This window comes from Syngnathoides biaculeatus, chromosome 3, assembly GCF_019802595.1.
Source record: "Syngnathoides biaculeatus isolate LvHL_M chromosome 3, ASM1980259v1, whole genome shotgun sequence".
NCBI classification, from domain to species: domain Eukaryota; kingdom Metazoa; phylum Chordata; class Actinopteri; order Syngnathiformes; family Syngnathidae; genus Syngnathoides; species Syngnathoides biaculeatus.
The window spans coordinates 19389787-19416317 of NC_084642.1; the positions used below are offsets into that span (position 1 = coordinate 19389787).

Consider the following 26531-nt stretch of genomic DNA (forward strand, 5'->3'; position numbering starts at 1 on the left):
GTGTTTTTATTCTTCTTGCTTAGAACGAGAATTATTTTGAGGGCCGTTAAATGCTGGTCTTTGTGTGTGTTTTGTACTGTGATCAGGGGTGTTTTATGTCGGGCCACAGTGAAGTTACGGTTTCCCTCTTGGGGGCCTTTATAACTGGGAAACCATGTAAATGTAAACTCCCATATTATTAAATCACAACAAAATGATGCATAACTAGATTGTCAACGATAGTCGTTTGTGTATCTTTTGACCAAGTTACTATACGAACGTTGTTGGTCACATACAAAAAGGTTTTGCAATACTGTATACCAATATTTATGAGATGACATTGGGGTTAGGGTTAGCAAGAATAATGAACCTTGATGCACATGATTTTGTTTCGCAGGCCACATAAAAGCCCACATGCCTTGAAATTGACATCTGTGCTGTGGACAAGATTTTTATAAAACTATTAAATTAACTTCATATATATTTGACAGTACAGGCAAATATAAACATGCAAGTAGTACAAATAAAACTACAGTAAACATTTTTATAGGTTAGAATGTACAAAAGGAAGTTATAGACTGTATTTCGTGTCATTTTGAAGACTAAACAGCTGAATTTTAATGAATTGGAGAAACCATGTAGTATTTTGCATGCCGTTAACCTGATCATTAACTTCATATATATTTTAAGACTCGTTACATCAACTCATTAAATGTATTTTAAGAAACATCCATGGATCTATTTACCATAACACTTATCCTCACTGAGGCGCTTGAGTGTTGCACTTGTACTTCCAGGTTCTTCCATAGTTACAGGGTAAATACTTGACCCCGTCTCTTTCTTTATATATATATATATATATATATAATATATATATATATATTATATATATATATATATATATATATGGATATATTTATTTATGCCATAGACACACATAGTGAACATAGTGACACCGTTTCCAGTATCACCATAGATCCCATAATGCAACAGAATGGAAAAGAAACGTGCCCTTACAACGTATTGGTGTTAGTGAATCACGTGACCCCCTCACCCCCACCCCACCCACTACATAACTAGTGTCAAAATATGAGAACATAATTCAACAATGAGCCTATCTTTGGATGCGAGGCTGGGTACACGCTGGACTGGTCACCAGCCAATCACAGATTTTAAATATAACTATTCCATCCATTCATTTCTGAGCCACTTATCCTCACATGGGTCATAGGAGTGCTGGAGTCTATCCCAGCTGTCATTGGTCAGGAGGCGGGTTACATCCTGAACTGGTTCCCAGCCAGTCGCAGGGCAACAGTCACAATCACACCCAGGGCCAATTTAGTCTCCAATGAAGGCATGTTTTGGGGATGTGGTAGAAAACCCACATAGGCACAGGGAGAACATTCAAACTCCACACAGGCACCCCGGTCCTCAGAACAGAGGCCAACACTCTATAGCTGCCCCACCTGGCCCGCTCACATAATTAATCCAATTCATGGTTCCATCAATGACAGCAAATTGCCCAGCTCCTGAAGATCATCCCAATACCGTCCTGATTTGACTGTTCATGTTTTTTTTTAAAGCGATGGTGCGTTTACATTAGCTGTAACAAGACACAAACCTTCCAAAAAGATCAACTTTTACCTTGTCAGTCAATATGATATTCTCCCAGTCTCAGAATTATGTGCTTATTTCCCCCGCAACAGACAAGCCATGATTTTTTTGTTCAGCAATGGTTTTTGCCTCGGAGACTTGGCCATGGGTGTCTTCCTTATTGTTGTCATTAACACTGACCTTAACTGAGACAAGGGATCCATGAAGTTTTTTTTTATAAATTGTTCCACGTTCCTTTGTGGCCTCCTGGATGAGTCATTGCGATTCTCTTGGGGTAATATTTGTTGGCTGGCTGTTCCATGTTTTTTCCATTTCTCCTTAAGTCAGCTGCCATCCTAAAGCTTTTGAAATGGATTTTGTAACCTTTTCCCTACTGATGGATGCCAATTACTTTGTTTCGCAGTTGTTCTGGAATTTCTTGATTTTCTAATGACTCATGACACATTCGGTTTAAGTGCATTTTTGATTGAGAAGTCTGGAGGTAATCAGGCTTGAGTATGATAAGTGAAAATTAATCATAAATTGTCATAAGCCACAATTAATGATTAGTCAAGGGGATAATTGCTTTTTCACACAGGGCCAGGTTGACTAAATTAAATTAACATTTAAAAATGGCATTTGAATTTCACTTTGGTTATTTTTGTCCAATGTTTATATTTGTTTGATGATTTTAAAGTGTGGAAACTGTGAAAAAAAAATAATTGGAGGGGTAAATAGTTTTTCATACCACTGTAAAAAATTACAAAAAGTGGTTCATTTACATTTTCACATATAAATAGTATTACAGTAATGCATATTTTAATACATTTAATTTGTTAATCACTGACTAAAGTACTTTAAATATATTTTCTTTAATGGCACAACAATCTTTAACAGCACAGGAGAATGTACAAGTGTATAAAGAAAAGAAAACTAAAATAAAGTCAAACTACTCAACATTTGAACAGGCCTGGCAGATGTGTAACGGAGATGGTCACCTTGTGGCATTTTATGGGTCTTAGTGTAATTAAGAAGTGTAGTAGAGTATATTTACTGTTGGCATTTGTTTGACAAAGTTGCCATTTGTGGTTGTGTGTTCAATTGATAACCGGTGTTACATTTCCATAAGTCGTTTCAATATCATGTGAAGAAAAAAAAATCAAATATTTTATTTTAAAAAGGCAGTCACAACATATGCCATTATAGCACATGTGTCAAACTCAAGGCCCGGGGGGCAGATCCGGCCCGCAAAATGTTTTTATGTGGCCCACAAAGGCAAATCATGCGTGTTGACTTCCATGATTCTTTTTGAAGACGTTCAAAATTGTCACATAAAAGACAAGCTATTGCATGCAATTTGGCGTAATGAAACATGAACAACAGTTGACCCATTCCCTGTTTACCTTTGATTTGACTCAAAAACTAGCTCAGAAATTTTGTGTAAATATGAGACGATGAAAGATCTTTTTATGATTTCAAAGTCATAGGAGCCCTCTGAGAGAAGCTCTGTGGCCTGGAACAACCCTGTATTCGAGAATGCGCGTGGCATACTATGTGATTATTTTCCATTACAATGTCAGCTATATTCCCAATGAAAAATTGCTGCACACTGAGGTAACATTATTTTTGTCGATTTACAACTGATGCTTTCCGAAAGAATATAGGCAATGTATGAGAAACCAAAACGTTTGTTGTTACTGAATTTTTTACACAGATTTCAGTCAGTCCAACCCCACTTCACAGCACATGTGCTAAACCAAAGTATTCATTATCTGCACCCTTGCAAAAAAAAATCATCTTTTTTTTCCCAAAAAAGTATAGGCCATATCATGCAAAAAAAATTGCATTTTGAATAGTTGAAAAACTCATCATTTCATCAGGGTAAAAGAAATTCCAATATGTCCCTAAAATCATTTTCTGTCCAGCTGCATTTTAAAGATCAGAACAATTAAGTTGAAAAAGAAAAATCAGCAGAGGGAATATTTCAAACTTCCCTTTTGCACAGCAAAACTGCTCCAGCACAAAAGCCATACAGATACGCCATTCTGCATGTTCCCTGCAGCTGAACAGGACATATTAGCAAGTGTATCGTGAACACTCAGTTACTGGCATACCTTCTGTTTTTCTTATTGTTTGTGGTCTAGAGTGTTTTTTCCATTCATATACTGTATTTACTGTTACTTCATGACTGCATAATTTGTTGCATTAGATGTACAAGTATATGACACAGTATCACATCTCTATGGCAAAAAATAAAAATGCCATTTTGGCATCCTGCACCCTTGAGTTCAGAAACCCTCAAAAATTAAAAAATGAGACATCCCACTTTTCTTGTCTTTACTGAAACTTGCATTTGCTTTCATCATAGTAAAGAAACCTCAAATGGAAATTTCAAGTTCAGAACAAATAAAAAATAAACAATAAATACTGGATTTTTTCCACAATTATAGTCCAATTACTTCTTGGCCACAGTCTCCAGGTAGCTGATGAATCTCCTCAGGTTGACTCTGACATTGTCAATCACGCACAGCTGATGTGAGCTGTACTTGTCCCTTCCCAACTTACGGATCTGACGACAAAAAAGAAGCGAAGAATGTAGACAACAACCACAGATTCAAATCTGCTGTGACGTACAAATAGTCTATTGTGTGTCCAAAATACAGTGCAATTTAATGGTGGTTGGCTTCAAATTGTTCTAAAAACAAAACAAAAAAAGTATTCTCCCAACATTGTAAATCCTGTAAAGCCCACTTATCTGTTCCAGGGTCAAACTGTCACCATTGTAAAACATTAGTACAGTAACTGCATAGGCAATGTTGTATGTCACATAACAAAATAACAAAACTTAAATGCTGGCATTTTAGGCAGTGTGAAAATGGCTTCTGATACTTCGACTCTGTTCGCCTCGTTGCCATTTACCCAGGATAACCACATCAAAACAAAAAGAATGTTGGCACAAAGTTCAAAAGGGCCTTCGGATTACCCCATAAAAACGGAAAGTTTGTCACTTCATCTTAAGTCTTAGCATGATGCTTTCAGCTAGATACATTATAATATGTTGTGTTATTCCTACTGCATGCTCAAGATTTCCCTCATCAACCATGATGATTATTTTTGTTATTCCAAAACAACAACAAATAAAAACAAGATACCCGCCCAAAAATAAATAAATAAACAAACAGGATACCTTAGCTTTAAACACAGGCTGAAGCGTCTTTAAAGCGGCTAGTAAATGGATGCACTTGGCTGCCGTCTCCGCCTCCTCGCCGTCCGCAAACACGTCAAAAAGAGCATCCAGGGCCTCGGCATTAACCACCAGGTTGGAATCATTGTTTGCTACCTGGAGCAAGCCGTTCCCAATCACCTGTGGATAAAATGTTTCATTAAAAAGATGGAGGGACAAGAATACAAGCCTTTGTTTTCCACACATAGATCCTGCAAACAAACAAAAACAAAAGAGATATCAATTAATCCAAAGGCAGAAAATTTCATGGTTACCTCCCCGCCCACACCCTTTAAGAGTGAGTGCAGTTTATACAGAAAACCAACAAGGAAACTTGAAACTTAACTTGAAAAATACCAGTTTGAGAGGAAGTATACTTCCCATAAAGGCAGGGACTATGCTCTACCTCCGCATCGTGAACAACCATTTGTTAATAAAAATAAATGGGCAGAAAAATACAAACTTTTACAGACATTGTGAAAGGAAGTGACCTGAAGGGTTTGAGCTGAGCCTTTTTCTTTGGCAAGGTTGCTGCCGGCGATGCCTAGGATGGCAACGGCGTTGACCCTCACGCTGATGACATCACAGTGCGCGGCAGCTTCACAGATGCTCATCAATTGCTCCAGAGTTATGGACTGACATACATCAATCAAAAAGTTACAAATAACACTGATAATATTGTAATAGTCCATTTCCACCACTCCAGGATGACGTTCTCTTTACCTGGGGGATATTTTTTGAGGCAGTCATCTGTAAAAGAGACCGCATTGCACTGATGACTGCCTCCAGGAACTCCTCATCTTTGGGAATCTCTATGTGAGGGATAAAAAGACACTATATTAGGGACGTAATGTAATAGCATTCAGAATGATTAAAAACTATCTGTAATTCAAGAATTGAAACTCAAAAGCAGTCATGTGCTATCTAGAGTGAAGAAATAACGGCCGTCACATCTACTAGCAAACCGCCTTTTGTAAAATCATTGAATGGTCCATTCCCTAACCCTGGAAAAACAACTTCGGTGTAAATATTGTTGGAAATAAAAGTTTGGTTGCATAAGCCACCAAGTAACATTTGCATCTTGATGTAACTGCAGTTATCTCCATTAAAGCCAATCATGAGCCCATATGTACTTATATCATGGATGTTACATAGTTCCTCTGATATGTCTACACCTGTTATTTCTTTAACTCGCTACTGATATACAAAAGTGAACGGAAAGTACATATGATAATTGCATGGAAAAGATGTCAACAAACTCATCAGTGGAGTGATATGTCAGTTGCAAACCAGCTTATTGCAAACACTCCCTTCTTCACTTTTCACATGTACACTGTGCAACAAGAGGGAATAAAACCGGACTTTCTTTATGCCATTGTGACAGGCGCTCATATATTTTGCTGAATTGCATTTGAACTCAAGTCTACATTTGTGCTTTTGGCTGAAACCAGGATGAATATATACCTATTGTATTTGTTAATCTTATTCAAAATGGATATCACACACCTCAACTATCAGGAATAAGTAGAACCATGTGATTTCTCCCACAGAATTAGTGAATATATTTCAGAAAGAAATCTCCCCATTTATCCACATACTCTATCCACCCAACTACAGCAACCTACAAATTCATCAGTTATGTAAATCCATCTCTTGTATTCATTCACCTATTTACAGTATATCTTGTACTTTATACATCTATGTAAAGTAGGAGGAAGAAGTATGTGAATCCTTTGGAATTTAAATTTCTGTAGAAATTGGTAATAAAATGTAGTCTGATCATCAACATCACAAGAATAAACAGTCTGGCTGAACTAACACCATACAAACTATGTTGACATATTTTTAAAGGACATAACGTAAACATTCACAGGACAGGGAGAAAAAATTCAAGTACACTCTTGGATTTAATAACTAGTAGACCCTCCTTTGGCACCACTAACATCACCCAAACATTTCCTGCAGCTGTGGATCAGATGCGCACAATGATCCGGATGAATTTGGGACCAATTCTCTTTACAAAATGTTGTAGTTCATCAAGAGTCCCCCGAGATTGATCCATCTATCCATTTTCAACCGCTTATCCGAGGTCGGATTGCAGGGGTAGTAGCTTTAGCAGGCACGCCCAGATTTCCCTCCCCTCAGCCACTTCATCCAACTCTTCAGAGGGGATCCCGAGGCATTCCCAGGCAAGCCGAGACACGTAATGCCTCCAGAGTGTCCTGTGTCATCCCCAGGGTCTCCTCCTGGTGGGATTTACCCAGAACACCTCACCAGAAAGGTGTCCGGAAGGCATCCACATCAGATGCCCAAGCCACCTCATCTGTCTCCTCTCAATATGGAGTCGAGGCTCTACTCTGAGATCCTCCACCATGACCAAGCTTCTCACCCTATCTCTAAGGAAGAGCCCGGACACCATGCGGAGGAAACTCATTTCAGCCGCTTGAATCCTTGATCCTGTTCTTTCGGTTATGACCCACCACTCGTGGTCATAGGTGAAGGTAGGAACATAGATCGACCGGTACATTGGACCTGTGAATTACTGGGATGTCTGATGTAAATAACTCTACTGTATCATCTATTTCCAGTATCTACTAGAAATCTATCAACCAATCAGTCTATCTATGGTATCAATCAACTGAATCACTCAATCAACTTAGTGTATCTCCCGTGTCCATCGATCATCCATCTATTTACACTATCTTTCCATCCATCGTAATTGATGTCTCAGCAGTACCTGGCCCGCTAAAGACCAGTGCAGACAGGTGTTGTGCCGCCTGCTGCAGGGCTGCCGCCCCCCCCAGAGACTCTGCGTCCATGCCAGACAGGATGCTGTGGAGGCATGTCAGGGCACGAGACTGGACCCGCTGCATTCTGCCCAGGGGAAGAGAGCAGCGTCACAGAAATTGAAAGTGCTTTAAAATCTACTGTGAGCGGTTAGTTTACTTCTTTACAAGACTTCTCCAGTAAGGAGTCTGGCAGCACACGTCCATGGCTTCCTGTCTGGGGAACTGTGTCTTTTTGAGCACCTTCAATCAAGAAACCAAATATTAATACAGTACACATAGACCACAAAATATATTTGCAGGTTATGGACTCATAAAGACGCACATCAGCAGCAGGTGAGCCGAAGCCTATGCTAGATGGTGGAAGAAAAAAGCAGGGTACAGTAATGTCGCTTATTTGTTCAGACTGAAATGTAAATAGACCACAAACTATGATCCTAACCACTAATATAATTTCAAACACGACCCTTAAAAATAAATAGCTTACTAAATATTTTATCAGTTTTTTTGTAGTGAAGAGTCTATGGAACTTAAAGTTTAGCGCTTCTTTGTATTAAACAGTCAACATGTGTCACGTCAAAAGATTTTAAATTGCCGCTTCCGTATTTCCAGAGCCTCTGCCAATCTTGTGGCATGTTTGGGTATTAGAGCTGGAGTAGTAATATATATAGTATAACTCAAACTCAAATATGTGAATTGTCAGCCAATAACAGAATAGGTTGAAAAAAAAAAAGTCACTGGGTGAATTTGTCAAAAGTGAACTCATGAATAGGCATGGGATTACTGAACACGCTGGACAGCTCGCAAGCTAATTTTAGAGCACATATAGACAAGCAGTAACACTCACATTCAAACCTATGGAGAACTTAAGAGTATTTAATGGAATGTACCATATGTTTTGGGGTTTTGAGAGGAGGGTTGTGACTCGCAGAATACCTATACAAGAGTGGAATTTCATTGTATACAGTAACCCCCCCCCCCCCCCCCCCCCCCGCAATAGACAGAATTCATGAAGTAGTGACCAATTATTCACTGATAATTTATATACATTTTCTAGTTTCTTATACAGGTACGCAATTCAAAGTCAATACGTGATGGAGTGGCACCGTTATTTATCGGTCCAACTTTTTGAAGTCTTAACCACACAGACACTACACAATAACGTGTGCTCTGCTTGAATGACATGAAAGTCAATCCATGCAATCGTACTAAAGATAGGCAATTTGCTGGCTAAACCATGAGGCAATATGGCTCAGTGAAGGTCTTGTGTTATAGGCACCACAAAGCATCATGGTGCTTGCTAATGTTTCCTAGAATTGCTAATAGTGATCTTTTTAACGAAAGGGTTTGTAAAAATTGATCTTAATGTTGCTCTTTTATTGCATTTCTACCACATTGTTCTATATTTTTATAAGTGCATGCATTAACCGATACTGTTTATCGGGGTAGGGTGATATTTGGAAATTAATTTGATCAAACTCTCTCTATGCCTTGTGTGTAAATCAGTGGCATGCCATTCATGGTCACTGCATTACTAAGAAACTGGGCAACTTAAAAGTGTGAGTTGAAATTGTTCAGGAAGGTTAATTTTTCTGCAAAGTAAAGGATCCTATAATTCCTGCTTAAGCCACTTTACAGCCAACGGTGCTAACTGAACCAAAGATGTTCAAGTTACTGCACTATACTGACAATAAAAAAAAAAAACAACGCTGTTATGGAGTGAATCCCCAATAAATGAACTGTGATATTGCCAAGTATTGTATATTTGCCTTTTCAGGGATCTTGTGGTTGATGAGGGCCGCGTGCACCTCGGCTGACAAACACAGCGGCGACATGAGGCTGGACAAGCTGTCGCCTGCTGGTTCGCTTTCGTCGCTGCTCGACGATTCCTCCCATTCGTCATCAGAGGGATCTAAACACACACACACACACGCGCAGCAAGTCTCTTCAAGAATGTGTCCTTATTGTATCCTTCGTCAAATACAAAAAACATTGCAGCCATGTCAGTAGAAATCATGTCAATGTGAGCCTCACCGTCGGAGCAGCACATGTTGACGAGAATCTCCAGGGACGTCTGCTGGGCCATCAGCAAGGCCGCCGCCTCCCTCAGCTCCTCCATCTCCCTCTAGATGCAAACAAGTCTCCTTGTGAGTTAACACACAAGCCAAAATTGTTCAACCAGTTATATCACAATGGCCATGGGTGTGTTTGTGTGTCTATGTTTGAAAGCAGACATGCTGAATAAAGATTGACAGAAGACTTTTTGTATGGATGCTGCATTCCCAATATCTGCTTCAATGCCATCAATTTGCAAGAAAGCTGGGATAGGCTCTAGCACGCCCGCAACCTTAGTCAAGATATGCGGAATGGAAGATGAAAGAATGAATGAATGATTTCATTACACTGGCTCATATTTACGATACCCCTAATCAACCACCTAATCTTGAGGTTTTCGGGTACATGAAGAAAATAAATGTGCTCTGCTGGTTTTACATTATCTTTGTATTGAATGTAATACATATAAGTAATATCACACTTCACATATATTTACAAGTCACTTATAAATATATATGGTGGGGTGACAGGGGTAGGCATACGGGACTGGTTTGAGATTGACCAATCATGTCTTTGCCTCAGGAAAGTCGTAAACAGTGGTGATTATTTGTGACATCTCAATGACGTGACATTTTTAGTAGATATCTCCATGAAATTACATCACTGAGGAACAATTGTCTTATTTCCCCCAAAAATAACTACCTTCTCCACCATCGTGCTGCTGTCAATGTTACAAGCTAGCATTAAATCAGAGGAGCTGGTATGGTCTTAAAACACGTGCCACCAGGAATTGACTTTAAATTTACAACCTAAATTTGGAATACATCATTGGAATTTTTATTAATTGTGAAAATTGGTAGTTTTGGAAATGTACATCACATTGACAGTCCTCAAACAAAATATCATGCAGCACTGGTGGGAATAATGTGCCATATGATTGGATGGCAACAAGTCCAGGGTCTAGCCCACTTCTCAACCAAAGTCTGCTGGGAAAGTCTCCTACTCAGCAGTGACCCTCATAATGATAAGCAGTATATAGGGTTTACACGATCAGGATTTTTGGGTTCCGATCACAGAGTTAAAAAAAAAACCAAAAAAACAAAAAAAAAAACCCACCACCAATCCGATCACAAGATGGAGCAATGAGTATTTAAATTACCTGTCCATTTACTATATACTATCCATCCATCCATCCATCCATCCAATTTTCTTCACTGCTTATCCTCACGAGGGTTACGGGGAGTGCTGGAGCCTATCCCAGCTGCCAACGGGCAGGAGGTGGGGTACACCCTGAAGTGGTTGCCAGCCAATCGCAGGGCACATCGAGACAAACAGCCACACTCACAATCACACCTAGGGGCAATTTAGAGTGTCCAATTAATGTTGCATGTTTTTGGAATGTGAGAGGAAACCGGAGTGCCCGAAGGAAACCCACACTGGCACAGGGAGAACATACAAACTCCATACAGGCGGGTCTGGGATTGAACCCAGGACCTCAGAACTGTGAGACCAACGCTTTACCAGCTGATCCACCGTCCCGAACCTATATACTACTACTACAGTTACGATAAATGTATTTTTTTTTTTTTTAAATGCATCTGTTTTCTGTTTTTCTGTGTGATTCTTGAAAATGACGAACTTGTGACTGGGAAGTTGCGTCCCTTTTTGAAATTCCAGGTCGATTTTAGCGTGGAGTGAGCTCAAGTGATGATTTGAAGCTGTGAAATAAGATGGATGTCTTACAGAAAAGGCAGAGAGTGACTTGCTGTTGCGCTCAACAACAACAAAAACAACAAAAGAGTTCACCCAATCTGGTAAAAACGTCCTATGTTCATCCACATATTTCGTTTAACTGTGGATTTTTCCCAAGTATTTCGAGAGTGAAATTGACGAACTATTTTCTCTCAAGATCACCATCCGATTGGGAAACTCGAGCTATTTTCATTCAGTGCAAATGCCAATTTGTGAAAATACCGTGCTAACCTTTCCTGCTGCGGTCACGTGACCATGGCCAGGAGACGCAGTCTGGACATATTTTCCATGCCTCGGTTGTCCTGCTCGGAGTTAACTCTTTCTTCTCTCAATGCACAGCTGAGCTGGGCACTCTTTCCCGGTCGCCATAGCATTTTTTTCCATTCTCTCCCTCCCACTGCGCAGTACCGTCTCATTCAAACGGCGACGCACAACGCACATGCACACACTGAGCTTGTTGTCACAATACCCATAACAACCATATTAAACTCAAGCAAAGTGCGCACACACAAATACCATAATAAGTGCAAGCAATGCTCACTCACAACTGCCGTAATGAACCCAAAAACTGCGCGCGTGCACACACGCACATAAACAGAACTTTGATATGCTTTCAGGAGAGCTGCATGAAAGGAGGCAAAAAGCAACATACGACTGAAGAGCTACGGGTTGGCCACCCCTGATGGTCTGTATTCTGTATTTCATTTTATTTACTCCAAAACGTTATTGGAACTGAAAAAGATTCCACTAAATATAGAATAAACAAAGAAAACTTTGACATTAAAAAAATCTGAACACAATATATCAGAAAAAAAAATTATCTTCTTGATGCAATTTTTTCAACGACTATGCTTTTTGATTTCGATTTCATGGTGTCTAAAAGGATTTTCTGCAATGTCAGAGATGTAACATTTTACAATGTCTCACTATTGCATTAAAAGAGACTGTTGCTGTCGACAAGTATTTTACTGACCAATTCAGATTCTGGTGTTATTTAATTATCTGTCTGTAAGGTGTTGTGTGACACTGTTATGGCAATTGCTACCTTCAGTGACTTCTGCATAAAAGGCAAACACGAATAAGTACCAAGACAGGTCTCATTTAAAATCAGCGCTCTTGTAATAGAATGCTTATGACAACCAGACACTAAACTTACAGGCAAGAGATCGGAAAAGTCATCTCCAGAATATCCATTCTTCACATGCTGCACAGCTCCCTCTTCACCCATTTCCTCCGCAGCGGGTTTTGTGGAAGCATGCACGTCCATAACCGACACGGAGGAAGCATCATGCAAGCGCGTCTCCTCCGCTCTGCGAAGCTGAGGGATGAGCTCGCCCGCGTCTACATCCAGACACTGGGACAAGGTGGCCAGCACAGCTGTGAGGGTCTGAGCCTGGCGGGCAGCAGGTAAGCTTCCGTTCATATTCCACAGTGTCCCTGCATCAAAACACCACGTTAACACTTTTATATAATGAGCTCTCAAAATAACCGTGTCAAAGCAATGTATCTGCATTTTACAAAAAGTTGGAGACTACAGCAATTGTGTGTGCTTTCCACTCAGCACCAATGTTTGATTTATGGCTCCAAAACGTTCTAAAAAAGCTGAGACAGTGGCAAAGAAAGACTGAGAAAGTTGAGGAATGCTCTTCAAACACCGATTTGGAATCTCCCACAAGTGAACAGGCTAATTGGGAATAAGTGGGGGTCATGATTGGGCATAAAAGGAGCTTCCCTGAATTGCTCCGTCATTGACATGCAAAGATGGGGCGAGGCTCACCTCTTTGTGAACAAGTACGTGAGAAAACAGTTGAACAATTTAAGGGGAATGATCTTCAACGTACAATTTCAAGGACTTTTGGGATTCCATCTTATGCGTATCATATCGTCGAAAGGTTCAGCGAATCTGGAGAAATCACTGCATTTGAGCAGCAATACTGAAAACCAACATTGAATGCCCACGACCATCAATCCCTCTGGTGACACTGCTTCTAAGACCAACATCAAAGTGTAAAGGAAACCACCACATGGCCTCAGGAACATTTCAGAAAACCAATGTCAGTCAATAAAGTTTGGTACTACATCTACAAATGGAACTTAAAATTCTGCTATGCAAAGCAGAAGCGATTTATCAACAACACCCAGAAATGTCGCCAGCTTCCCATCTAAGATGGAAAAGTATTCTGTGGTCAGACGAGTCCATTTTTCAAATTGTTTTTGGAAATTCTGGATGTCGTGTCCTCCAGGCCAAAGAGGAAGTGAACCATCAGGTCTGTTATGGATGCAAAGTTCAAAAGCCAGCATGGCATGGGGCTGTGTTAGTGCCAATGGAATGGGTAACTTACACATCTGTGAAAGCACCATGATGCTGAAAGGTACATACAGGTTTCTGAGAAATATATGCTGCCATCTAAGCAACGTCTTTTTAATGGACGTCCCATCCTTATTTCAGATAGACAATGCCAAACCACATTCTGCACATGTGACAGCAGCTTGGCTTAGTAGTAAAAGACTGCGGGTACTAGACTGGCCTGCCTGTCTCCTATTGAAGATGTGTGGCGCATTATCCATCCATTTTCTGAGCCACTTATCCTCACAAGGTTCACCGAAGCGAATTCCAGCTATCTTCGGGCAGGGTGTGAAGCGTAAAATAAAACAATGGCGACCCCAGACTATTGAGCAGCTGAAGATGTAAATCAAGTAAGAATGGGAATAAAATCCACCTATAAAACTTCAACAATTATCCTCAGTTTCCCGTTTACCGAATGATGTTAAAAGAAAAGGTGATGTAACACAGTGGTAAACATAACTGTCCCACTAAAAACAAAGTTTTAGTTGAACATTAAATGCCACTGTAGTGTATTCAACTAAATATAGGTTGAACGATAATTGTATTTAGTTTTTATTTGTTTAACACGATGTGCCAAATTATTTGGAATTGGGCTTTTACTCAAACCAGCGACAGGAAGAAAAAAAATTCCTGTCCCGGTTCAACAGGAAAAGGTACAGACACGGAGAAAAGGCATGAAAATCAAATCTTTAACAGACTGTGTGAAATGGGCCTCTATACCTGCAAAGAGGAAAAATGCTCTGTCAACTTCATACTCCCAATCTGTGTCTGAGCTTTTTATCCAGAACCCAAGCCAGAGAAAAGGTAAAAATATTGTGCCTTTAACATGCAGTATAAAAAGGGGTTTCTCTACCACCAAAGGGTGGAAAACTAAGATTAGGTGTGTACCCCAACTGTGTACACCGAAGTGACCCAGAAAAAATTGGTGTAGGGGTATCTCTTTTCCCAATGTTGGAAAATTACAGGGGTCAACTTTGTACACCCCTATTCTGTGTTGCTTCCGTTTTTCCAACGCTTTCATTATTAGAGACATTACATGCCTCATATTGGACATCCACACTTTTCCCAACATTGACAAATGTATCATACTCATCTTTAGCTTTGTGCATTATTAGGACAAAATGGGGCCATTAGGAGTGATGAAAAGTACCTGCAGCCAGTGTCCTGAGGAGAGTGTGCACCATATCAGGTTGGTTAGACAGCAGCACGGCCTCGAGAGCTCCGTACATGTCCCCATTAATGTTACAGAGCAGCTCGTTGTTGTCCTCTGACACAGTGTGTAAACAATGTGCTGTTAAATGGTGAAATAGATATAGAATAGAAAAATTAGCATGAAGTTTGGAGATTTCACCCGAGCCATTGTTGTCAAAGTCAATGTCAAGCATCACAAACCAGCGGAAGTGGCCAGCTCCACATTATGGGGGTGTCGCTCCAGACATTGGACAACCATATCCAGAAGACCTGATTTGTTGAACAGGGACAGTGCCTGGTTGCTGCTTTCACTAGAAAGGACACACTACAAATGAGTACAGCTAAAACAATTTTTAAGGAACATATCACATCGACTTTAAACCGATCTGATCTGCTTGATTAATATCAACCAGTAATTAGCATTTCATGCTGTCAGCTTTAACGTCATAATTTGTCAATCTTATTAATGACGTCATTGAGTGGCTCCACGAAAGATATTTACTCCATGTTGCCATCATGTTCAGTATATTTGTACTAAAAACCTATTTTTAGCCTGGTTTCATGTTTTTTGGTGCATTACGGTAAATATCTGACCATCAATAAAGTTATTATTTTAAAAAAAACATGTTGGTGGTATGGGATAAACACATCTGAGACAGACAACACAATGCCTGGATCAGGCTACAAGACAAATTCGGTCTTTCATGAGTGCACTGTCAGGCTATTTCAAAAAATGGTGCGTGGCACACCATCTTAACTTTGGGGGCACATGAAGGCGATGGATGGAATGGCTCAATGTAAAAAAAAAAATAACACCATAACAGCACAGGAACAGCTATTTGCGGTGTTATCCAAATATTTAAGGGCCCTTGCAGCGCACTGCTGTATCGTCGCCTCCTGAAACGCAAACTTCCAACGGACTTAGCGCCGGTTACCAGAGATTCCACAAGAGGTTCACAGCCTCGTTGGCGACATCCTCCATATGGTTCTTTAGCTCTTTGTTCGGTACCGCAGCACTGTTGAAACCTAGGCAGCACTGAGAAGGAAAACACACAGCCGAACTGAATGCAATGAAAAAAAGTTTACGATTACTGTGTACAGAGTTTTGAGAAAATTGGAGCATCACGAGCCGGGTTTTTGTGTGAAAACATTTCCACCAATAAGGGAAATGTATACATCCTACATCAATCCTTCTTCACACAGGTACATATGGGTGTGCGCGTGTGAATATATGCAGAAAAAAAAAATCAGCAATTTAGAGCACGGTGTTTTCTAAAGTTACAAGTAAGCTAAAATATCCAGGTTTAGCCACATAATGCCAGACAAATACTGCAACACAGTACATAAAAGCTGTTGTTTTTGTTTGTCAGAATGTAAATAAGAGTAGGGCGCTGTTGCCTTCACAGTAATGACGACCTTCACATCATTGGTGCCACAATCAGCGGAGCAGGTTTACCAAGCGTGAATAACCATGCCCAGAAAGCCCAATAAAACACAGTGTGAGGTCATGTGTTAGTGGTCCAGGACAGGTCTTCGAAGATGTGAACACTCAGGAACTTCGCCGCGGCTCAACCGCTCTACTGCAACACCAGTGATGTGTTTAGCATATCCATCATAGTATCCAGCCGAACAGGAAAAACACAAAAAAAAACAACAGCAAAAAAAATCATTCACTATCACATTCAAGAAAGCCTCTTGTTGATGTCCTTCGGAAGTTGATCCTTCATTCCAAAAATTCATATTTTAAAACTGGTCGACAAGGTAACATCTGGTTCGCTTATCTGCCTCACAATTCTGTGGACCCAGGTTCAAATATGGCGCTGACTGTGTGAAGTTTGCATGTTTTTCCCATGCCTGCGTGGGTTTTCTTCAGGTACTCTGGTTTCCACCCACATTCCAACATAGATTAATTGAAGGCTTTATATTGCCCGTAGTTGTGAATGCGTGTGTCAATGGTTGTCTCTTTATATGCGCCCTGCAATTGGCTGGTGACCAGTTTTGGGCGTACCCAACCTCAAGCCCAAAGATAGCTGGGATAGGCTCCAGCACTCCCACGATCCTAGTGGGGATAAGCAGTATGTATGTATGTATGTATGTATGGAGTTCTTGGCATTTTAAAAGCAACATGGCCAACAATTCAAACAACCTATGGGTGAAGTGAAGTTGAAACTCAAAGCCCAGCAAACAAAGCTGATAAAGCTGATGACATGGTTTGCTGACGTCACCCTGAAGCTGGCAAAGCTGCTGAGTGAGAAGTAAAAGAAGTGACGCCGCTGGCAGAGAAAACCGCTCACCTCTCTAAGCAGGGCTGTCAGAGGAGTCATGACATCGCGCTTCACCATGTCCTCGCACACCTCCTGACCGCCACACGCACTAAGATTCCTGTCAGCAGACACACAAACACATTTGTGTGCAACCTTTAACACTTGAAATCATCGAAAGGCATAATCCATTCTACAATCAAGCTGAAGCAATCATAAAGCCATTATAAACACTACAGCCAATGTTAACCACTTTAAAATGTAAAATAAATACTGTAGTGTCAGATTCTTCCTCCAGTGGCCCCACAGCAAATTCTGTTTGAGACCCCTGATCTAAGGGCAGAGAGAACGGCTTCATTATTTACAATTTAAAAAGTTGCACAGTAAATGACTCAAATTGATCTTCACAATACTTCTTTTAGTGTGCCAAATTTACAATTTATCTTTGGTTTACAGGGACTTAAAAGTCATATAATCAAAAATTTGTTGTGTGCTTTGCAACTTGTTGCCCTGTTCAATTTGTAATGAATAATGAAAGCCGAACTCACCACTGGCCTAACAGTTTTGGGGTGGGAGACAAGACCAGCCCCTAAAAAAATGTACCGTTTTCAACAAGAAATTGGGTGAGTCATGGTAGCGATATAATTCTTGATCCTTGGGTATTTTGGAGAAAGCACTTCATAGGAAAATAAAAAAATAATACGTGTGAATTGTTTTAAACTGTGAACAAAAGTGACGAGCAGTGGTGCAAGAATAAATGACACCAGACGACTCGCTTACTCGTTTCAGACGGGCTTACTTTTTTCATTTGACTGTTTTATATTTATATTTAAATGTGTTTCTCATGTAAATATTTAATCATATTAGAAAACTATTGAGGTACTGTTGGTTAATGGTAAGTTTCCGCTTATAAATTTGAGTAGTAAGTAGCTGCTACAGGAACAGAACTCCCTGGATTTCAATTTGTTATTTGCGACAGGAAATGTGACAATTAAGGAACCTGTTCAGAGAGATTATCCTTACCTGAGGGCACCGGCTGCGGTCTCCCTGACGGCCATGCTGCCGTCCAGCAACATGGGCCCCAACCGTCTCACTGCATCCCTTTGCAGAAAGGCCGGGATACTCTGACTCTGCTGGACCACCCGGGAGATACCGGCGCACGCACACTCCCTTACATCTGCACTGGGACTCTCCAACTAGGAATGGACGCGCTTATTATCATGAGTTTTTATCCTGCAGTGTAGTCCAGAGACCTTTGGAGGGGCAGGTGCTCAAAGTTAAAAAAATGGGCACATAGAAAAAGAGTTTGTAACGCCTTAGTAGAGCATTGCAAGGTCACATACATGTTATTAAAATGTTAGATTTGGTTGAACTTTTGGTGTCGTTTAATAGCTAGTGGAAAGGCCAGATCTAGTTTACCAACTGTTTTATATTGTATTTCTGTTATTTCACCAAACTTCTCTCAGGTTGGGAATTTTTTCATGTAATTTTTTTTCCTGTTCTGTAAGAGTGATTCAGATCACTCAGGTTGTGTCTTTCTTACATTCTGCTGTCCTCTAACGCAGTGATTTCCAACCTTTATAGAGGCAAAGCACATATTTTACAATTGAAAAATCCCACAGCACAGCAACAAAAGTAAATGTCACCCAAAATGGATCAATTAATTACTGTATGTACTGCCTGCCATCTTATAGAAGAGGATTTTTTTGTTCTGTCTGTCATTGGGCCTCACTGGCATAAATAGATGAATAAAGATACATTATTTCTTAGAATAAATGTTTTTTTTTTTTTTAGCAATTACATAACATTGGATAACTACCCCTACTGTTTGGGAATCACTGCTCTAATGGATCTTGAAAAAAGTAATGAGCCTATTTAGACAAAGGCATCATAGACGTAAAGGTTTAACCACTCTTAAAATGTAGTTTTTTTTGCTTCATCACCCTGTAAAATGATGTTCTAAAAAAAAAAAAAAACAACAACAAAAACACTTCTTGCACTCTGGGGAACACACTTCTCTACCCCGAAAAACATCGCCTGAGGTGTGTTACGTTTCCGTGTTTGTCAGTCTTGGGTTCTTCCTTCATATGCTACATTAGTGTAAAATCACAATCCTCAGTGTCATGAGAAATCAGCATTCCGACACATGAAGAGTTTTGGTTGTAAATATTGAACATGCTTATTATTTAAGATTGAGAGACCCAAACTGTTTAGACTCTAAAATCAGAGCAAATAAACGCTTAACACACATGTCAAATAAGGACAAACGTGTACGATAATTTTATAATACTTGTCTTGTGTTTGGTCGGGAAGGGACAGATCAGCACTTAAAAAGACTGATTGTGTTGAGCGGGTCTAAGGTGTATAAAGCACAGATACCTGTGCTCAAATCAAGAGAGTAAAAATAAAACAGTAATCACAAAAATAAATACTCAAATACAGCTGAGAATGTCATCATTTATCCACGACATTTAATTCTCGGGGCATTGGATTGACCGCAACTGGATTAATCAAAGGCTTGAGAAACGCCCGAGTTAAAGTCGGATCCCTGATAATTTGACTTCGGTTAATTATTGTTAAGTTAGTTACTTCCCACAACTACTAAACGGTGCAAATAAATTACAAGTTGCCTGCAACTATAACTTTTGGGGTCACTGATTAAATAAATGCCGTAATTTGACAGGTTTTAAAATAGTAAGCCGCATGAAACGCAGTGGAGCAGACAACCCAAGGATTTGGGACAGGTCTAACGGTACAACTTTTGCCTGGACTTTAATCATATTGCGCTGATGTAATGTGGCTGACAGCTACAAATCATTAATATTACTAAAACTCCTTTGACTAAATACACTTGTTGCCAATTTGCTTGTCGTACAGGACATTTACGAGTGCTACACCACAGGTGAGTCTTGTTATTAAGTCGTTTACGTGTAGAAGTCATTTTGAGGGGAAAAAAAATTAAATAACTTGTTACTCTCCCCTACTTTCTCCAGCAGTTCCGCCGCCGGGCAGTCGTCGTCGTCCACACGTTCCTCCTCCTCGGCGGCAGCTTCCTTCACGGCGTTTACGGGTAGTCCGACAGTGTTAAATTGAGGACGTTTAAACTTTGTTGTCTTACTTTTGCCCATCTTACACGAGTCTTAAAGTGCAAATGTGAGAAATGCGTGCTTAATTATTCGGAAGTTTCGACGAAGAAACTTCAAAACACACGACGGCCTAGTAAATGCACATGTGGAAGATAGCTGCCGTAAAGCGAAAGTGTTGCTATTGTGGCGTAAAGCAGGGAAAACTGTCGAAATCGTCGTCGTACCAGGAATCAGACTTCGGAGCTCTGGATGAGTGTGTGTGTGTGTGTGTGTGTATATATATATATATATATATAATATATATATATATATATATATATAAAGCCCATGTGGTGAGGTTATCAAGGCAATGCATGGACACTGAAATTAAACTCTAATTTGGTTATTCCTCAATCGAATTTCATGTCTTGTCAACGCCAAACCTTCTGCTGTCCATAAACACAAAAAAACTTTTTTTTTTAATGAAACCATTTAATCTCAGAAATTCAAAGTCGGGTTACAAGCCTGGGTTTGTAGTAAATGGTTGGTTTTAAATCTTGGCTTCAAGCCATGATTATGATTTTAGAAAAAGGGTACCATTCAGGTTTTGAATTAGGGTTTCAAGTCCAAGTGTACGTTTGTGTATTTTGTTGATCTTGCGGAGTCCTCAAAGGTGGCAGTGAGCCCCCTTCCTTTTTCCCCCCATATTCCTTCTATCCTTTCCTTTTCTGTCAGTTTCCTTTGTCCCATCCAAACTCCTACCCTTCCTTCCTTTAATGCCTCATTTCCTTCCTAACATACAGGTACCTTCTGTGTTTCCAATCATTCCTTTCATACATCCTTGTATCCTTCTTTTGATCAACCATCCTTTCTCCCTTTTGTCCTCCCATCCTTGTTTCTGTTCTTCCTGTTTTTTTATTTCCATCATCTTCTTCAAATTATCAATTTCATTCCTTTCGTACGATGCTTGTATACCTCAATTCATCCATCCTTCTTTCCTATTCCTTAATCATTCCTTCCTACGTCTATTCTTTCCTACCTTCCTTTATTTGTCTGTCCTTTCACACAATTTCTACTAGTTTTAGAGACTACAAAGAGCATTATAAATAAGACATTTTCATTGCGCTTACATTTATTAGTTAAAAAAATATGAATAGATAAAATACATAATTCACAGAAATACATACAACAACTGTTAAGAGAAACTGAGCAGCTTCAACATACACACAGCTACAAAATGGCTGTCTCTCCCTCCTTGACAAAATGTCTTCACAATTACAATCATGTCCCCTCGATGTCTTCCGACCACCCACAACCGGACGCTTACTGGATATTTGGCCGCGGTTTCAGTATAAGCTTCCCCGTCTGCAGACACGAAAATGTAACCCATTTAGAAACATGATTAAAAAGTATATGTAAACTGATCTATATCGACTCACGTCATCACAAGACATGTTGTATTCTGCTAAAACTGTCCGACATCTTGCAGCGATACTGAGAGGGAAGAGGGTCAAGGTACAATATAATAATCACAGAATAGAGAATGAAATGTAAGGTATCTGCCTACTCAGTACAGCAATACAATTACTTAAAGCTCCACTGACATCCCTTATATACATTGTAAAATAGATATTGTAATGAAAAGTACATAAAAAATTATTCACTTCATTGTCTAAACGAAAAAATAAATATGAGCGGAGAGCGCGTCATCACCCTTGGGCAAAGTTGCGGAAGTCTCATTCGACATCCAAGTGGTTGCCATATTCCCTGCAAAGTCATCAGCAGATGTTACAACGGGACATTCACCATTGAAAACACCAAGTGGCAACTTGCTACAGAACACGGAAGCTTTTTTCAAAGAAGAGAACATCTCATAACCGTTTTAAGTGACCGGGTCAATATTACCCTATCGTTTCGAGCCATATTTAGATGATATGCGGATCACTTCTAACAACAGACACCCCCACTCTATGTAGTGTACTCGGGAGGACCCATGCCGGGTGAGGAGGAAAGCTCCTTTCTCCTCCCGAACGCGGTCAAACCACATCCGCGTCGGGGCCAACGAGGAAGTCAAGCAAGCCGTTGCTGGCGAGAGAGTATGACAGCATGTAGCGTACTCAGCGGGGAGCAGCAACAACGCCACGGCCTGGCTCGGCGCTGATGAGCCACCCCGGCAGAAGGCGAGATTGCTTCGTCACGGCCAGGCCACGGTGGCTCGTCGCGCCTGGGCGATAAACATCGCCGCCAACGATAGCGCACTCAGCTGCAAGCGACGACACATTTAGCTCCAGTGACCTACGTATGCGGATCTTTTGTTACATTCTGAGAGGATTATACCCCCCCAACTATTCTCTTTTTTTAGGTCGCTATATACACGCCTACATCTCATTTGGAACCCATGAAGCTCTCGTCCTTTGCAACTGTCCAATCAATTTTTCACAACGAACCGGGTCTTTTTGAAAAGTATGAAGAGTAAATCCATCCTCCCGAGTGTTCGAACAAAATCCAGCAATACAACGAGCCGGAATTTTGGCTAACAGAAAGGAACAAGGAGCTACTTTCTAGCAGGTAAAACCAGTAGAAACATATGAGCGAGCCTGAGTGCGCCGCTGCGGTTAACGTCACTTCCTGCTTCTCAAAAACAAATCCCTCGAGAAGATTTTTATGGCGGGAGTTACAAAAAGTATTATTAATGAAAAACACGCAGCCAATATGGTCCCATGTGTTTTTTCACCACAAAACATGATTTTGACGTATACAGCTTTTTGTAACTCCCGCCATGAAAATCCTCTCAAGAATTTGTTGTCGAGAAGAAGCAGGAAATGACTTAAAGGACAGTGGCGCCCCCTCGTGGACTCGTTTGTTTCCATTAGTTTAACCTCCGCGAAGGTAGCTCGTTGTTCCTTCGTGTTAGCCAAAATGCCGGCTCATTGCATTGCTGGACATTGCTTGAACACTTTGGAGAATGGAATTACCCTTCATAAGTTTGAAAGAGAACCTGTTCGTTGTGAAAAATGGATTGCACGGGTGCAAAGGACGAGAGCTTCGTGGGTTCCAAATGACAGGTAGGTGTGTATACAGCTACTACAAAAAAAAAAAATTGTTTGGGGCGGACCACGTAATCCGTCTCTCTCATAACGTAGCAAAAGATCCGTGTATGAAATGTGTCGATGTGCGCGTCGCCCAGCCAACGTCTCACTCAGCCTGCAACATAGCTCGGCTCCACCTACTCCTTATATGGCACGGCGGGCCGAAACTCAGCCACACCGGCTGAGGCGCCGCGTTCGGCGGTCATATCTTCGGCGAGGGCTGCGCATCGGGCTTTACGACGGGGGCGGCTCTGAACAACCCATCCGAGAATGCGTTACTCAGATGCGTGCGCGCATAAAGGGCTCCGGCTCGACTGTGACTAAAGCAGCACCGCTCGGCTCTGTCATAAGCCACACCGGCCGGCTGCGATGAGCCGCAATGGCTCATTTCCGCCGCAGGAGTGGATCGGACGGGAGGCAGTTTGGCCGTTATCAGATATCATCTGAATATGGCTCGAAACAATAGTGTAATATTGCCCCGGTAACTTCACTCGGTTGTGTGGTGTTGTCCTTTTCGAAATGAGCTTCGGTTCAGAAAGGGCGTCGGAAAAATGTGAATACCTCTGTAGTTCGGCTTCCATAGTAGCAGGCACAGCGTGTTTTCAACGGCGGAAGTGACGATGACATCAAGGACAGAGGACACGACTAATATGGCGACCACTTGGACACTCAATTGCGCAACTTTGTGCATGGATGATGCGCTCTCCGCTCACTTTTTTTTCTTCGTATAGACATTGAAGTGAATACCCTTATATCTATTTTTCATTATAATATCTATTTTACAACGTTTATAGGAATGTCACCCGCTCTTTAAGTATCAACGTTAAAACACACATTAGTCAAGTATCTTCATTTGACATGATTCTTATGAGGAAAACCTCTTGTAAATGAGTATTAAAATCACATTTGACTCTGGACATTTCTAGTGCATGCGTAAAAAGAGAAAAAGGATACATCGACGGTGCCACAACTCGCTTGTGTATCCCGGCAAAGAAGAGTGCAATGAGTGTTACGCAGCTGATGGTGAAGAAGGGATGATTCCACAGCGATGAAAAGAAAGACACCTGCAGAAGGAGAGGAGCGAAGGCACAACGCATTCAAGTCAGACTCTCTGCTAACTCTGCTAACACGGTGAGCTAAAGAAAATGACTATTTCTGCGATTTAAAGTTGCAGCCCTGTTTCAGCGTTGACAAATTGTCAGCATGGAGTGCAAAAGTAAACATAAAATGTTATTATTGCATTTGCAAAAAAGCTAATAATCAAAGAATTTTTTTAAGCTGTCATAATGGGATGTTGACTGAACATTTTTGAGTGGGGAAAAAAAATCCATTATGGAATACGGCTTAACATTTTCCACACAAAATGTGAAAAAGTGAAGCACTCCAACTACTTTGCGGTGTATGCTTTGTGAAAGCGGACCAAGGATTCAAATTTACAGGACACTATTCAAATTATTTTGTTTGAGTCCCAAAAGTTAGCCTGTTTTGAGAAGGCAGGCTATGCATTTGTTACCATGACAAGCAGGGCTGGTGATGAGGCGAGCTGCTATTAGTCCAGATTGTGAAGAAAAATAAAAAGGTTGGTCCAGGCAGCATTTTATCACCAAGGTGACAAATTAAACTTGTAAAGACACACTGTTGTGTCACAATTTCTTCTTCTTCATCTTCTTTTGGCTTGTCCCGTTAGGGGTCACCACAGCGTGTCATCTTGTTCCATTTAAGCCTATCTTGTGCACCCTCCTCTCTAACACCCACTGTCCTCATGTCCTCCATCAACCTTTTCTTTGGTCTTCCTTGAAAAAAGTAATCACTTTTTCTTATTTCTGAGTTATGCCATTTGTAGGAAATCACCCCCACCATTTGTAAACAACATTAAAAAGCTGGTTTTCCATAAAATCATCCCTTTAACATGGCTGATACATGTTTCCAGCAAAATACTCCAAGGATTAACGATTACATCATAATTTTCAGTCTCTTATTTAGAATTAGGATTCTTTTGAGACTAGACTACTATTAGCACAATTATCAAGAAAATAAGCAACAAGGCTGTAGTTGGGACAATGGAAGATTTGATTTCTTGTGTCACAATCTGGCAAAACAAACAAAAAAAAAAACAAGTATTTGTAAACAAGGTATAATACAACGTACATTTTCCAAAACGCTGGATGTCCACTTTCAAAGAACACCCTAATGCATACCTTTTGTGTATCAGGATCTATCAACCAGTTCCAAGCCCCGGTGGCTGTGCAGACTGAGACCACGATTAAAATCACTGAGAAGAGAAAATAATGAAGACATTATTACTACAAATAATATCGCGATGTGCCTGTTTTGCATGACTTACTTCTCCACCTGCCAGTTGCAGGTTGTAAACAGGAGACGTACTCTGTCAGTCTTCTCTCAAAGGCTTTCAGGTCTGATGGAGAAAATGACACGGTACTAAAATTTACAGGAGGGAGCCCTTAAATGTTGCATTCAATGCACGCATGTTATATACGCAGTACTGTATGTGTACCGAGTAGCTTGTGTGCACATCTGGGCGAGCAAAGCCTCAATGCTAAATGCTAACGACGGAGGGAAACATCCCTGCTTATTTTAGTGCCGCGTTCACTCTTATGCGTCGGTCGAATGTCAACATGTTTAGCTGGTAACTGAATAGGTCACTGTTTAAAGCAGATGACTGTTCGGAAAATCGCTTTTCCGGCATGTTACCTTCGGCCTGCTCCAGTGAATTCATCTCTCCGAGGGGAGGTCACGTGGTGATCCCCCCCAAGCAGCAGGCAGCTGGTTGTGGGCTGCCCCCCTTCGCGCTGCTTTGGATGAAAGACAGGCGAAAAGGGCCTATCAGCAGCAGCTGTTTGGTCAACGCTCACCCGATAGGCGGATTGAGTGATATAAAGGGCTGGCTTTTTATCGCTCTGGACCTATTATTACCAGGCATGATGCAGTCCGTGGCCTTGAGATACCGATGTTTGACAGCGCTGGTATGAAGCCCTGAAAATTTTATTTATAGGCGGAATGTTCCACAGATATAAATAACAATATTTATAAATCTGATATCTATGTGATGTGCAACCAACTTCCGCATTCGGCATGAGCTCGAATCAAGTTTTTCCGGTCCACGTGACTGGTAGAGACCAATAGCAAGAGACCCGGACAAAGTAACTTGCTCAATAATAAGCATTTACAC

General features: G+C 40.7%; 2 protein-coding genes across 3 annotated transcripts; both read right to left on the reverse strand.

The window, feature by feature from the left end:
• Positions 1-3895: 3895 nt before the first annotated feature.
• Positions 3896-20529, reverse strand: heatr3 (HEAT repeat containing 3). 2 transcript variants are annotated; one of them, XM_061814695.1, is made up of 15 exons: positions 20172-20529; positions 18211-18383; positions 17221-17308; positions 15862-15962; positions 15128-15237; positions 14886-15026; positions 12545-12825; positions 9616-9706; positions 9351-9493; positions 7742-7824; positions 7533-7669; positions 5519-5607; positions 5287-5430; positions 4760-4936; positions 3896-4141 (listed from the first exon to the last, which is right to left on the reverse strand). In XM_061814695.1, exons 1-15 carry the CDS (start codon positions 20313-20315, stop codon positions 4028-4030), a joined length of 2016 nt encoding a protein of 671 aa, XP_061670679.1. In that variant the 5' UTR covers positions 20316-20529; the 3' UTR covers positions 3896-4027. The 2 variants fall into 2 exon arrangements, with proteins under 2 accessions (XP_061670679.1, XP_061670680.1); XM_061814696.1 differs by lacking the exon at positions 18211-18383 and having other exon boundaries at positions 20172-20312.
• Positions 20530-21347: 818 nt separating this feature from the next.
• On the reverse strand, positions 21348-26210 carry cnep1r1 (CTD nuclear envelope phosphatase 1 regulatory subunit 1). The gene is made up of 6 exons (XM_061814703.1): positions 26054-26210; positions 25686-25757; positions 25540-25613; positions 24296-24405; positions 21692-21746; positions 21348-21617 (listed from the first exon to the last, which is right to left on the reverse strand). Exons 1-6 carry the CDS (start codon positions 26076-26078, stop codon positions 21576-21578), a joined length of 378 nt encoding a protein of 125 aa, XP_061670687.1. The 5' UTR covers positions 26079-26210; the 3' UTR covers positions 21348-21575.
• Between the last annotated feature and the right edge of the window lie 321 nt (positions 26211-26531).

Coding starts and splice junctions, on each gene's coding strand:
- heatr3 (XM_061814695.1), bottom strand. CDS start 20,315: ATGGGCAAAAGTAAGACAACAAAGTTTAAACGTCCTCAATTTAACACT. Junction 17,309..18,210: donor ACCGCAGCCGGTGCCCTCAG/GTAAGGATAATC, acceptor GTCTGCTGACAG/GAATCTTAGTGCGTGTGGCG. Junction 4,142..4,759: donor AGCCTGTGTTTAAAGCTAAG/GTATCCTGTTTG, acceptor TTTTGTCGTCAG/ATCCGTAAGTTGGGAAGGGA.
- cnep1r1 (XM_061814703.1), bottom strand. CDS start 26,078: ATGAATTCACTGGAGCAGGCCGAAG. Junction 25,614..25,685: donor TGCAACTGGCAGGTGGAGAA/GTAAGTCATGCA, acceptor TTCTCTTCTCAG/TGATTTTAATCGTGGTCTCA. Junction 24,406..25,539: donor TAGATCCTGATACACAAAAG/GTATGCATTAGG, acceptor CTCCTTCTGCAG/GTGTCTTTCTTTTCATCGCT.